General features: G+C 53.9%; 5 protein-coding genes across 5 annotated transcripts; 1 reads left to right on the forward strand and 4 right to left on the reverse strand.

The window, feature by feature from the left end:
• The first annotated feature begins 425 nt into the window (after positions 1-425).
• Positions 426-1,645, forward strand: C7974DRAFT_399955 (3-isopropylmalate dehydrogenase-like protein). The gene is made up of 2 exons (XM_046142459.1): positions 426-474; positions 530-1,645. The coding sequence occupies exons 1-2, from the start codon at positions 450-452 to the stop codon at positions 1,576-1,578; spliced, it is 1,074 nt and encodes a 357-aa protein (XP_045995014.1). The 5' UTR covers positions 426-449; the 3' UTR covers positions 1,579-1,645.
• C7974DRAFT_399958 (uncharacterized protein) lies at positions 1,646-3,342 on the reverse strand. The gene is made up of 3 exons (XM_046142460.1): positions 2,899-3,342; positions 2,226-2,850; positions 1,646-1,984 (listed from the first exon to the last, which is right to left on the reverse strand). The coding sequence occupies exons 1-3, from the start codon at positions 3,056-3,058 to the stop codon at positions 1,777-1,779; spliced, it is 993 nt and encodes a 330-aa protein (XP_045995015.1). The 5' UTR covers positions 3,059-3,342; the 3' UTR covers positions 1,646-1,776.
• Positions 3,343-3,962: 620 nt separating this feature from the next.
• C7974DRAFT_415745 (uncharacterized protein) lies at positions 3,963-5,524 on the reverse strand (the record flags this gene model as incomplete). Its single annotated transcript, XM_046143922.1, has 2 exons — positions 3,963-4,084; positions 4,132-5,524. 2 exons carry the CDS (start codon positions 5,522-5,524, stop codon positions 3,963-3,965), a joined length of 1,515 nt encoding a protein of 504 aa, XP_045995016.1.
• Positions 5,525-7,032: 1,508 nt separating this feature from the next.
• Positions 7,033-8,766, reverse strand: C7974DRAFT_458805 (uncharacterized protein; the record flags this gene model as incomplete). Its single annotated transcript, XM_046146090.1, has 1 exon — positions 7,033-8,766. One exon carries the CDS (start codon positions 8,764-8,766, stop codon positions 7,033-7,035), a length of 1,734 nt encoding a protein of 577 aa, XP_045995017.1.
• Positions 8,767-11,450: 2,684 nt separating this feature from the next.
• C7974DRAFT_378570 (uncharacterized protein) lies at positions 11,451-12,071 on the reverse strand (the record flags this gene model as incomplete). The annotated part of the gene is made up of 1 exon (XM_046140416.1): positions 11,451-12,071. The coding sequence occupies one exon, from the start codon at positions 12,069-12,071 to the stop codon at positions 11,451-11,453; it is 621 nt and encodes a 206-aa protein (XP_045995018.1).
• Between the last annotated feature and the right edge of the window lie 69 nt (positions 12,072-12,140).

Genomic DNA, 12,140 nt, shown 5'->3' on the forward strand with positions numbered 1-12,140 from the left:
GAGTGCTTGGCCTCGCTTCTTGATGGCTGAAAGGGGCTGAAGATGCATTCGGGGAAATTGTAGGAATGACGGACCGATGCTCGTGATCACGATGAGAGCTCTCTTCAAACTTACCATCGCTGAGAGATAACTCAACCCAATGCACGAACGAGTAGCGAGGTGCAGCAGTAATTGTTTGGTATCGCTTCAATATCTCTAGCATTTTGGTGAAGCAAGCGAATCGTAAACATGTTTCTTACCATACTTGATTCTTCCAAGTCCTATGGACACTTGTTGGTGAACATCAAGCGCAGTGTATCTAGACAGAGAAACATTAGCACGGTGGTGGTGTGGGGAAGGAGTCCCCGTGGAGTGGCCCGTCTCGACTTGCCGTGTCAAAGCTCCGGTCTCGGCAGCGCGACTTCCCAAAACTTCTGACAGCGTCACAGCTTCACCAACAACAGCTCAAAATGGCCGCCCGCACTCTGAGAATTGGTGCGTACGAGTCTAATCGCCTGGTCCTACATATCAGAAGCTAATTGACGCGCAGGCCTCATCCCCGGTGACGGCATTGGCCGCGAAGTCATCCCCGCCGGCCGCCGCATCCTCGAGGCGCTCCCGTCCTCGTTCGGCCTGAAGTTCAGCTTCTCGCACCACGAAGCCGGCTGGGACACGTTCCAGAAGCAGGGTGTCGCTCTGCCCGAAGATACCGTCGCCGCGCTCAAGTCCGACTGCGACGGTGCGCTCTTCGGCGCCGTGTCGTCCCCCAGCGTCGCGACCAAGGGCTACTCGTCCCCCATTGTCGCGCTGCGCAAGCGCCTGCAGCTCTACGCTAATGTGCGCCCCGTCAAGTCCATCGCCGGCGCCAAGATCCCCGTCGACCTCGTCATCGTGCGTGAGAACACCGAGGACCTCTACGTCAAGGAGGAGAAGACGTACAAAGCGGCCGACGGCTCCCGCATCGCGGAGGCCATCAAGCGTATCTCGGAGACTGCCTCGTACAACATCTCCGCCATGGCGGGCGACATCGCACTGCGCCGCCAACGCGTGCGCGACGCAGGAGCCTCCTCGATCCACTCCCGCCCGCTGGTCACCGTGACGCACAAGTCCAACGTGCTGTCCCAAACCGACGGACTCTTCCGCGAGACCGCGCGCCGCGCGCTGGCCGAGCAGAAGTACGGGCTGGTCAGCGTCGAGGAGCAGATTGTCGACTCGATGGTGTACAAGCTGTTCCGCCAGCCGCAGGACTACGACGTGATCGTGGCGCCCAACCTGTACGGAGACATTCTGTCCGACGGCGCGGCGGCGCTGGTCGGCTCGCTGGGCCTCGTGCCGTCGGCGAACGTCGGCCGCGACTTTGCGATTGGCGAGCCGTGCCACGGATCCGCGCCGGACATCGAGGGCCAGGGCATTGCGAACCCGATTGCGACCATCAGGTCGACGGCGCTGATGCTCGAGTTCATGGGCGAGGAGAAGGCGGCTGCGGCGATTTACGCGGCCGTTGATGCAAATCTCGAGGAGGGCCAGCTGCTGTCGCCCGACCTGGGCGGCAAGGGCAAGACGAACGATATCATCGATGATATCTGCAAGCGCTTGTAGATCTTGGCTAGATGCCATAAATGTAGATCGTAGATACCAAAACGTGACATTGTTGGATACCCTCACATAGCTTGTAGTCCGCTGCACATTGAAAGTAATCTGCGTCGACCTCGTACTATGACCCCCCAGTCTAAACCCTCGCGCCTGACCCAACCTCTACAAACGCCACTATGCACTATCGTACAGCCTCCCACCCCTCTAATCCAAATCGTCATTCGCAGCCCCCTCAGCCTTAGCCCCCTCTTTACCTCCCTCCTTTGCCCCCTCCGCAGCCTTCCCACCATGCACCTCAGCAAACTCCTCCTCGGCGCTCTTGGCGCCCTCGGCCACCGCCTGCGCGGTCGGGCACAGCTGGATCACGACGACGAACAGCTCGGTGTTGGTTTCCTTGTTCTTGAGCGTGTATCTGAGCGAGTGCGGGCTGGTTAGTCGGGCGTCAGCGGGGCGCGCAAAGAAAATGAGTTCTCCTCTTTCTCTTTGTCGTCCTTTTCTTCAACCTTTTCCTCGTCCGCGTCCGTACTGCGCGTTCTTGCTTCGCCCTCCTCCGACCGCCGTGGCACGGGACAACAAGCACGACAAGGAAAGGAGGGAGTGGAGAGAAGAAAGAGATACTAGAAATGGAGATGCTCGAGAGAGGGCACACGTACCGGAGAGGCTGCCCATCCCAGTGCCCAATGATGCTAATATTCGGCAGCCCGTACCCGATCTTCAGCGCAAACTCGTTGAAGTCGAGATACGGATTGAAGAAGTCGCACTGGTACTCGCGGCCCGCCTCGAACGTAAACGCCGCGCGGTTCGCTGGCGTCAGGAAATACTTTTGTCGCTGTGCAGAGCCCGCGGGGATGCTGTGCGCTTTGCGGATCGATTCGCCGGAGCCCGAGGCGCCTTCGGTGTACACTGTTGCGTCTGCGGCATCGGCAGCGTCGGCGGTGTCGGCGTCGGCGTCGGCGGGCGCAGGGTCAGCACTAGATTTCTTATCGCCGATGCGCAGCACATTGATGCTGGACAGCAGGGGGCCGTACAGATACGGCTCGTCGCTGTACACGTCGCCGTCGAGACCCGGGTCGATCCACCACTTGACGACCGCAAAGGCCTTGTCGAACAGCGGCGGCAGGCGGTCGCGGATCGGGTGTTCGAAGTCGTTGCCGAACACGAGCTTGTCGCCGGCGATGTCGTGCTTGGGCACGAACGAGAAGGATATCGAGTAGCGGTCGTAGGGGTGCTGGGGCGTGGAGAAGTAGGGCGAGGTCGCGGGCGAGCCTTTGGGGAGGCCTGGCGGGGGTCAGAGGGGCGTGTGCGGAGGGATTGAGGCAGATATACCCCGGTAGTCTTTGATGCGCATGTAGATCTGCGCATCGATCAGGTCCGACGAGATGTGGAGGGGCTTCTCCGAGTTGACGAGCACGTCCTGGTGCTTTGTTCGGTCGTAGGTTGCGCCGGCGGTTACCCGCAGCTCGTAGCTCTCGTGCAGAGGGGCCATGATGAAATCTAGGGTATCACAGAAGATGGTGTATAGGAATATAAAGACGAGGCGCTACAGCGAGAGGGTTCGACGTCAACAGAGGCGCATTGTTCGCAGACGCCACTAGTTGTAGGGATGACGTTGGTCGCGTTTTTTTCGACCGGGGTCTCGATTTTGGCGGGGAAACGCGATCGACGCCTGCATTGTGAGCTTATCTTGCCCCTCCAACATGGTCGCGTGCTTGATCTTCCTGATCACACGGGAGTCAAAGCGCTCGTCTTGGCTGTAGTTGAAAAGGGTCCACGCGTAAAATGGTTGTGGAATTAATGCAGTAGTCAATTATATGTGTGCAAATGATAGACATCTCGTCGAATTCTACCACACCCCGTCCGAACAAGTCTTGTTCTCCCTCCGCTGCCTCATCCAGTAATAAATCACTGTGCTGTAGCAACGATATTAACATTTACCCTATCTCATGTTCCACGGCCATCGTGTCTGGGACTGGCGCACAGTCAGTAAAAACGCCGGTACACCAAAACGCCGGACCGAATAATAATATGCCAGAGCTCGGATACTCGGACGCGGAAAGGGTCCTCCACTGGAAGGGTGCTGAAGCTGTCCACAGCACCAATCGTTTTCCTCAAAGTCCCTTTGCATTTCCCCTTCGCAGTTGGGTGTGAATGAACGCCAAAACTATGAAGGCATTGACTTCGCGTCAACCATCTGCTTCGAGAGTCGTCATTTGTGTATGATGCTGGATATGTTTTGTTGGCTTTTTGTGGTATGCTCGGTCCAAACATAAAGTCAACTTTTCAAGTCACCTTTTGGTTGGTATGGCTCCCGTGGCGAACATTTGGATTATGCTCGATTTGGTACGTTCGGTTTGAGACGCTCAACAGTGCACCTGATGTGAATCCCAACATCAGACCTTCGTAAAGTCGTCGACGTTGACGCGCTGGTAGAACGACACGTGCCCGAACGTCTCCCAGTACTGAGCAAGTCGGTCGTGGGAGATCAGCAGGAGTTGCGAGGTCATGTAGTTATCTGTGACTGTCAGCATTGCGTCATTTATGCACCCATACTACACGTACCATCTCTGAACCCCCTTGCGGCGATGTGCCCCACGCTCTTCACCACCCTCGCACCCTTGAACATATCTTCGGTCGCCACGCGGATCAGTCCGTTCGGCCCAATATCAGGTGCAATGAACGTGTACTCGCCGCGTGGGATATTCGGGTCGCCAGTGAGCTTGATCGCCTCGATGCGGCCCTGATACACCCTGTCTTCATCGTCCATTGTCTCGTCCTCGGCGTCCAGCACGTCGTATTCGGCGCGAATGTCTGCGCCTTGTAGTGTCGCGACACTATCTTCGAGGTCGTCTGCGGATTCGAACAATGCCTCATCGTCATCATCTGACGAGGGGGGCGACGACACGGGCGCGCCATCAGCGTCTGTCGGCGCCGTGCTCCAGCTCCCCGCGCTACTCACGCTGCCCTCACGCTCGCGCGCGCGCATGGCCCACTCGGCGCGCTCCGGCAGAGGCCGTGGTGAGTCGGGCTGCGTGACGAGCAGGAACTCGCAGCCGTGGCCGGCGTAGTCGCCGACCCAGAGGCCCTGCCACGGCTTCTGCGGCGTCGGCGTGTAGCTCTCCTCCGGCAGTGTGGCAAAGGTCGTGATGTCCTCGCCGATGCGCATAGAGACGCCGTTGGCGCGCGACGCGAATTCCATCCACTTGCGGATCCGGAATGTTAAGCTGCTGAGCTCGTGCATGCGCGACGGCTTGCTGGCGGTGTGGCGGAAGTTGGAAGGCGAGGCGTCGTTGCGGGTTCGTTCGGCGCAGGGCAGAATCAGGGGTGGCCAGACGGGGGTTGCGTTGGTGGTTATATCTTTGGGCCACGGACGGGTGAGCATGAGTCTGGAGTGGATGCCGGCTGATGCCAGCGGTGCTTCGTGGTGAACGTCCATGTGAATCTCGTGCTGCAGGCGGTCGCCGTACACGCGATCGTAGGAGGCCCCGTTGAGACGGATGACGGGCGAGACCATGTCGAGTTGCACGCGTGGCTGGAACGTGTGAATGATGGCTTCCGGGTTCCATGCCCATGTCTGCATGATGGGCTGCTGGCGCTCGGCCACGAGAGCATATGCTTCGATTGCATTAATCCGGTGGTCGTAGCGGGCGACGAGGAGCTTGCCAGTGTGTGCGGTGTCGGCGAACCAGAGCTTGTTCTTAGCGAGGAACCAGTATGGGTGGTGTTGTCGATACAGTTCTTTCCATGATAGGTCCTTGGGCTTGGGTACTTGATATCCCGGGACTTGTTCCTGCACGAAAGGCTGCCATAGAGTATCCTGCTGTGCGTGCTCGTTTAGTGCACGGTTGACCAGACTGACAGTGAGCAGATCGGAAAGCTGCAGATGACTAAAAATATGCTGGATAAGTTCGGCAGGCAGATCCAAGAGTGGCGTTGAAGTAGACGGAGGATCCATGTCGGCTTCCAAACTATACCTGCTGCTGTGGAAGCTGCGCATATGGGAGGTAGATCCGTTGATCCAACTCAACCAGGAGGCAAAGTCGTCTTCACTATAAAAGCAGCTTCCCCACACGGGCGCGCCTAAAATCTTCCGTGTCAGTGCGGTCCACGATCCTATTCGTACAGCCCCGATTACAAGACCAGAGCATATGCCTTGGTATGTCGCACTGTAGGGTTTCGGCAGCACCGCGGGTTGTCTTGGTTGCTGTTCTGGGCAGCTGCTCCCAGTGGCACCTTCCAACCTGCGCCTAGCTCCCGAGCAGATTGGATTTACAACGCGGTGATAGGCTGCTACGCGCGAGCGAATCGTCGTCGACTATCTCACAGGTACCGGAGACCTTCTCTTTTAGGTGCGCGCAAAGTACAGCGCCGACAATAGCGAAGCGATATCGGGCTGACGCGCTCCGGGTAGCTGAACGGGTGCGGTCTGTATGGGGCGGGCGAAGGGATGCGCGATAGATAGGGGGATGTCGCAATACTGCACCGCTCTATCTAAAGCCTGTGCAGCATCAATCAGCGTGAGGAGTCAAGATGCAGGTGACAAGGTAGAGTCAAGATGCAGGTGACAAGGTAGGGACGTGATGCAGGATGACGGATGGAGCATCGCACGGCATTGCGCATGGGCCCCTCGCTAGGGAACGCCATGTGGGGAGGATCGGGGGCTTTCTATCAACGACACCTCACTTCATTGCTATAGCTACGACTTTTCGAACTATTGTTTCGGATGAGATCAAAGCGTGATCTTCTCTTGACCCAGTCCTGGGGCAATACTCGCGACAATGTCGGTCGAATGCCACATCACATCTGGGCACTTTCCGGTATCGGCGGCAATTCACTGCTGATTCTGATGACGCGGACGGCAGGCGTGAAACCTGCTTGCAAAAAACGTGGAAAACGCTGCCTATTGATCCTTCGCAGCGCCACGTTCAGCGGCAATGTCGTTCATCGGGTCTGGACTGCCAAGTCTCAGATGTATTTACAGCGTGACAGTGCAATGCTGCGGGCCGCGGACAGCGCGGAAAGCCCCACTTTGTCACACGCAGGTGCTCGTTGGATACACTCACATACCAAAGCAAGTTTATTCTAGTTTTCTTGGCCCAATAATGAGGTCTCAATGTTCATTGTTGCTCTACTTTCTTTTATGTTAACATACCACCGCCTGTGTGGTGGTCTTTCAGCATTCGGGATCTTTGTTTACGGAACTGACACTGATACCTCTGCTGTACACGTAAAGTCTTTGTTGAACAAAGACTTCTTTTCCCTGGAGCGCCTACATGCTTCATCGGGATTAAGCCAAGTTCTCGGCATGTGCTGTAGCAAGTCTAGCATTCTGTTGCGCAAATCATTGTTGTCCGATTGGATCATCAGAATATGGCACTGCCAGTTTCTCCTCGGCAGGAGGCTCCGAAGTCGGATTCGTCAACCTTAGCCTCAGTAGTAAGAGCTGGCCAGGTATGTACAGTTCTAGGTCTGCTCCTCTTCGTCGACTTCATTCGCAAAGAAGTCACAGTATCGCTGCCAGTCTGCTTGTGACCCTTCGATCGTCTGTTGCAGAAGCGCTTCATCCTCCGGAGAGTGCTGCCATGCAGACACACTAGGCTGGTAGACCTGCTCCAGAATATTTTGCATCTCACCGTTGACAGCTGAATTATCCGTAGCGAATGTCTCAGACAGCGAGGCTAAGTAGAAATTCTCAGAGCGTAGCGATAGTGACCCTTGGGAAGCTGGACTATGAGGTACCGGACTTTGGGGTGCCGGACTTTGGGGTGCCGAACTTTGTGTTGGTGGTGCTGACCCTGACGATTGTAGAGGGAATGTAGACAGCAGGCGCTCCAACCCACTATCTACGCGCTCATGGTCCCAGATCTCGGAAGGTACGTTTGGGGTAGATTGCTCACCGACACGCGCTCCTTCGATGGTTTCTGTTTCCTCAAGAAAGCTATCAGGACGTGTCTCTTCCGGGATGTCTACCTGTTGAGCAGTGTCCGTGTTTTCGGCAGGGCTGTTGCAAACCCCCGTATCCGTGTCTCCAAAAAGGCTGTCAAGGGAGTCTCCATCAGACGGTTGATTGTCTTGCTCACGAGACGGCAGTTCAGATGTGGTAGTGTTCTGATGGGGTGTTGGAGCCTGGATTTCGAGATTATGGTCTGGTGAGGGTGGTTCTGGCGTCGCGACGCGCGTGGGCTGTGGCTCTTGTTTAGCTCGCGAGGCTTGAGCTGGGCTTCGAACCCGTATCGGTGCGATGGGACGTGATACATGCCCAACACTGGGTTCTTTTTGAACCTGGGTTGTCGGAGAAGGCGGAGGGCGTTGCTGTTGCTTAGAGGGCTTCTGCACGCGCCGAGCTGCTTCCTGCGCTGCAATATTGGCCTCTGCGTCGGCTTTCGCCTGAAGGAACTTTCGTTGTCCTTCCCTTTCCTGCTCCAGTTTCTCGGCTTTCTTCGCCTTTAAATCTCGGTACAGTTCTGGTTGGTACTTCTCCCGTAATTTTTGCACAGCCCAATTTTCCCAGGTCTTGTGCTTGTAGTTCAGTTTGCCCTGATCGATGAGTTTCTCGACTCGTGCTTTCCAGATATCCAGACCTTTACGGATGGAGTGCTTTTTTGCGCTTCTTGTCAGGCCATTGAGGCAGCAGTCAAGCGGCGGGTTGCGGTTAGAGTGGTAGCACACATAGCGTCCGTTTGCCATTGGCACAAAATCGGCCAACTTGTCGAACGGGTATTCTGGGACTGGCACGGTGTCCTCTGGATACTTTGTGCGATCAGGTCGCTTGCGACGGTCAACCTCCTCTTCATCGATCATTGGCTTTTTGTTATCCAGTTTGCGCTTCTTTGGGGATTGCACTATACCTTTGTGCTCCATCCACGCATCAACCTTCACAAACCACTTATCTTTGCTATGCATACGCTTCTGGTCGTCCGGTATGCCTAGTCTCCGCGAGTACTGTAAATCGTACCATTCGTCTATCTCCGCCTTATCGGCGTTGTAGACTGCGTGGGCATCAATTGCTTGTTTTGCGTCTTTCGTCTTACCATCTTTCAAGTCAGTGGACTTTCGCTTTGCTCCACGTGATGGAAATGGAGTCTCCGTGGATGAGTGGTCTGATGTAGACGACTTGTTATGTTGTACACGAGGGCGCTTCCGCCGCTCAGACTGTTCCTCGTCTGGGTTGGAACGCTTTCGGGACTGCGATACCATGTTTGGTATCATCAGTTTTTCTATAGCTAGAACAAAAGGTACAGTTGGGATTAATACATTGCATATATGTCTAGTCTTGCATTGTGAGCAACTTTCCATCCCTGTGTTGTGTGGGCTAAAATTCTCATAATGTACGACAAACTTTCGACACAACTTATTGCGCACACACAGTGTCATTTGTTCACTACATGTTGCTTGTGTAGATACTGTTTTCCTCTACGCTATGCCGAGATGTGCTCCATCAACAGCCTGTTCCTTCCTGTAAAGATACACGCAGCTAAATTAGGCAGTGTTACCTACTTCAGAGTCTATGTTCAATAAGAGAAGAATGTAAGTGTAATATACAGGTAAAAGCTACATTTCTGAAAGGGTTTGGGGTACGCAGCCACTACCCACAATGCCTCCATTTGTTGGCCACCGTTCATGGATGTCTCTGTAGTAACAAGTGGAGACACTCGAAACTTCTCGTTGTATCTTCTACCAACTCTGGAAGGGTAAAGGTGAATACAGGTGGGCTAAAGATAGCTACGTGCTATCGACTCCATCCTATCTCTGTTTCCTTTGGCCTGCTTCGCCTCTCGCTTCGCTGCTCGTCTGAATGACGCTCGCTTCGCTGCGGCAGTCAAGCCGTCCCTGCAGCAGACATGTGCTGCGTTGCACTTACCTTCTATACAATCGAAGGATCTGTGAGTGCAACGGTAGCGGCCTGGTTTGTTAGGCAGTTGTGCCCAGGTTGAAGGATCGCTGGCGTCCTCAACGTCCTGGACCTGCTCAATAGCATGGCTGTCTACTGATGGTCTGGGTCGCTTCGTAGTCGACGCTATACTTTTTAAGCTGTGGTCGGAAGAATCCATCGGACATGGGTTTGTAGTACCGCGAGATTTCTTCAGCGGACGAATGGGCTCATCCAGAGATACCACATCTTCGATAGAACGCTTTCGTGCCATTTCTGCCACCGTCTCATACTGTGATGAGCAGACTGATGTATCTTTTGAAGAGCCTGGAGTGCCCATCTCTGACAGACTGTCGCAGTCATTGCCTTTCTCACTCGGACTTGTAGGATGTACTATTGGCACCACAGGAGGGACTGGTGAATAGCCCACAATTCGAACTTTGCCACCCTCATCGATGCGTGTATCGAAAGATTGAAACCGGAGAATATTCCCCCACGATCTATCGTGGTCCTTTTTATTGTACTCTCCAAACTTGAACAGCCGTCTGCAGAAGATACGATAGAATTCTCTTTCTCTGTGGTACAACAATGAAGACAGTGACTTTATGTTGTCGAGAATGCTCCAGAATCTATAGGAATTGGTTTCCTGGTCCAGTAGCTCTTTACAGAGAGATCTAAAGCTGAGATACACTCGCTGTCGCTGTGTCGGTTTCAAATGACGTAGTGTCCAGATTTGATCTGGTGTATACATCTCAACCAACTTGTGGAAAGGGTGTTTATAAGATTGTGAGATGCCCGGAATGGTTTTGCGCGGCTCTTTGGAAAGCTGAAGTGTGGCTAATGTGCAGTACTTCGTGGAAGCTAACTTTTCGAGCTCAGAGCGGGTATCGAGTGTCCGCGTTGACCCTGAGCGCTCCGATCTGAGGAGAGGCACCAGGTCTTCGATACTGGTCTCGAGCGCACCGATGGGGAGACCGGAGACTGATGTAATATATCCTCCTACCTCTGGTCTCGGTGGTGGGTTGTAAGGCATGTATGGGCTTGAGAAGTCTTCGGCCTAACTTCTGTTAATGATTTCCTACGTCGAAATCCAAGGATGGCCTTACCGTGACAGCTGTCTGGGCTATTATATCCAAGCACTGGAATTCGATGGTAGATACTGTAGTAAATCCACCACTCAAAGTTCCGGCCGGCCTTGCGGCCTTGTGCTGCTGCTCGCTGGGAACTTTCTGGAATGCTGTCTGCCGCTTTCCGTATCTAATAAGACGTCTTCGCATTGCGTGAGGCATACATTCATCGTCTGTTCCATCACTTTCTCGGTGGCGCTTGGCATGCTTTGTGAAAACGGGTGAAGCCATGCTGCCGACGTCTAATCGCGCTGTACGGCAGGATCCAGAGACAAAACAGATATAAGATGTCACTGAGGGTACGGAAGTAGCGATTGGCTCTGTATGATGTGGGATTTGGTGATGATATGTGTGGTGGTGGAAGACAGAAAGAGAAGGCGCGAGGTGACTGAGGAAGTAATGACCACAATAGAGAGCTCGCTAGTGTAAAGTGAATATAAAGTGACTACGGAAGTAACACAATAAAAGAATTCTTGGCGCGAGAGTGAAAGTAGGACGATGAGCATGTTCGCTCCGTGGTGGAGCTAGAACTATAGGTGAAAGCGAGCATTGCGCATAGAAGTGAAGCGGCACTTGCGTGGGATGGAGGCAGCATTGGAAAGAAGGCAGTCAGCTATCAGTACCGGCAGCTATAGACGAAGCATTGAAGTGAATCGAATATTATATAGTTAAGACTACAGTAGGCTACTTAGTTATTTGACACAACGATCCTCAAAACTCGAGGCGACAGGTACAGTAGTAATACTCAGGCGAAGAGTCAGACAGAAACATCAAACTTTTGGGAATTTACACAGGTGAAAATAGCAAATAAAACTCGACGCGAAGTGCAGAGAGGGAATCAGGGGACGCGATGAATCTCGCCAAACTGCTTGTCTGTCTCCTACTTAGGCTTTCTGTTGCCTATTTTGCCAGCGAATAGCCGCCCTGTGACGAGCCGACGCGGTCTTAGCAAGCGCCTTGTAATCAGGGTCGCAAATCCCCTTCTTGAAGGACCGAATTCGCAGAACCCCGTACACTCCAGCCTCCATGTCTACCTCAACCTGAGGATACAAGTGCAGCGTGGCGATGATGGTGCTCAAGTCGGTCAACACGTGTGGGAAGGTTGGTATCTTTGTAGTGTACTTCCCGAGATGAACGATCTTGACTTGGCTGTCATGAGGATCGATCTCCGTGCGTGCTTGAGCACTTGCATCAGTTGCTTCTACGCGACTTTGATGAAATTCTTGGACCTCGGAACGCGTCTTCTTGCCGGTGCATGTACGGCTGACGTCGACTGTTGGCGGTGATGCAGCGATAAGCTTACGTTCTCTCAACATAAGTCTTTGATCTTTTTCGGACTCCTTGAGGATCGGAGTCCTGAGGAAAAATTGGTGCTTCTTGAAGACTTTGGCGAGTTTGCTGACGCCCTGTGCTTTACTCGACCGGAGATGCTCAGCTTTCTGAGCACGATCGAGAGATGGCGTAGCAATGCCCTTGCGGCCCGCTGCTTGATTGGATGACTTCATTGTGTCAGAAGTGGGTGTGAATTTGAGAACTTGATATTGGATATTGTCTGTGATGGGAGTGACTTTGTG

Source organism: Boeremia exigua (assembly GCF_020726555.1).
Source record: "Boeremia exigua strain MPI-SDFR-AT-0100 chromosome Unknown C7974scaffold_9, whole genome shotgun sequence".
Taxonomy (NCBI): Eukaryota; Fungi; Ascomycota; class Dothideomycetes; order Pleosporales; family Didymellaceae; genus Boeremia; species Boeremia exigua.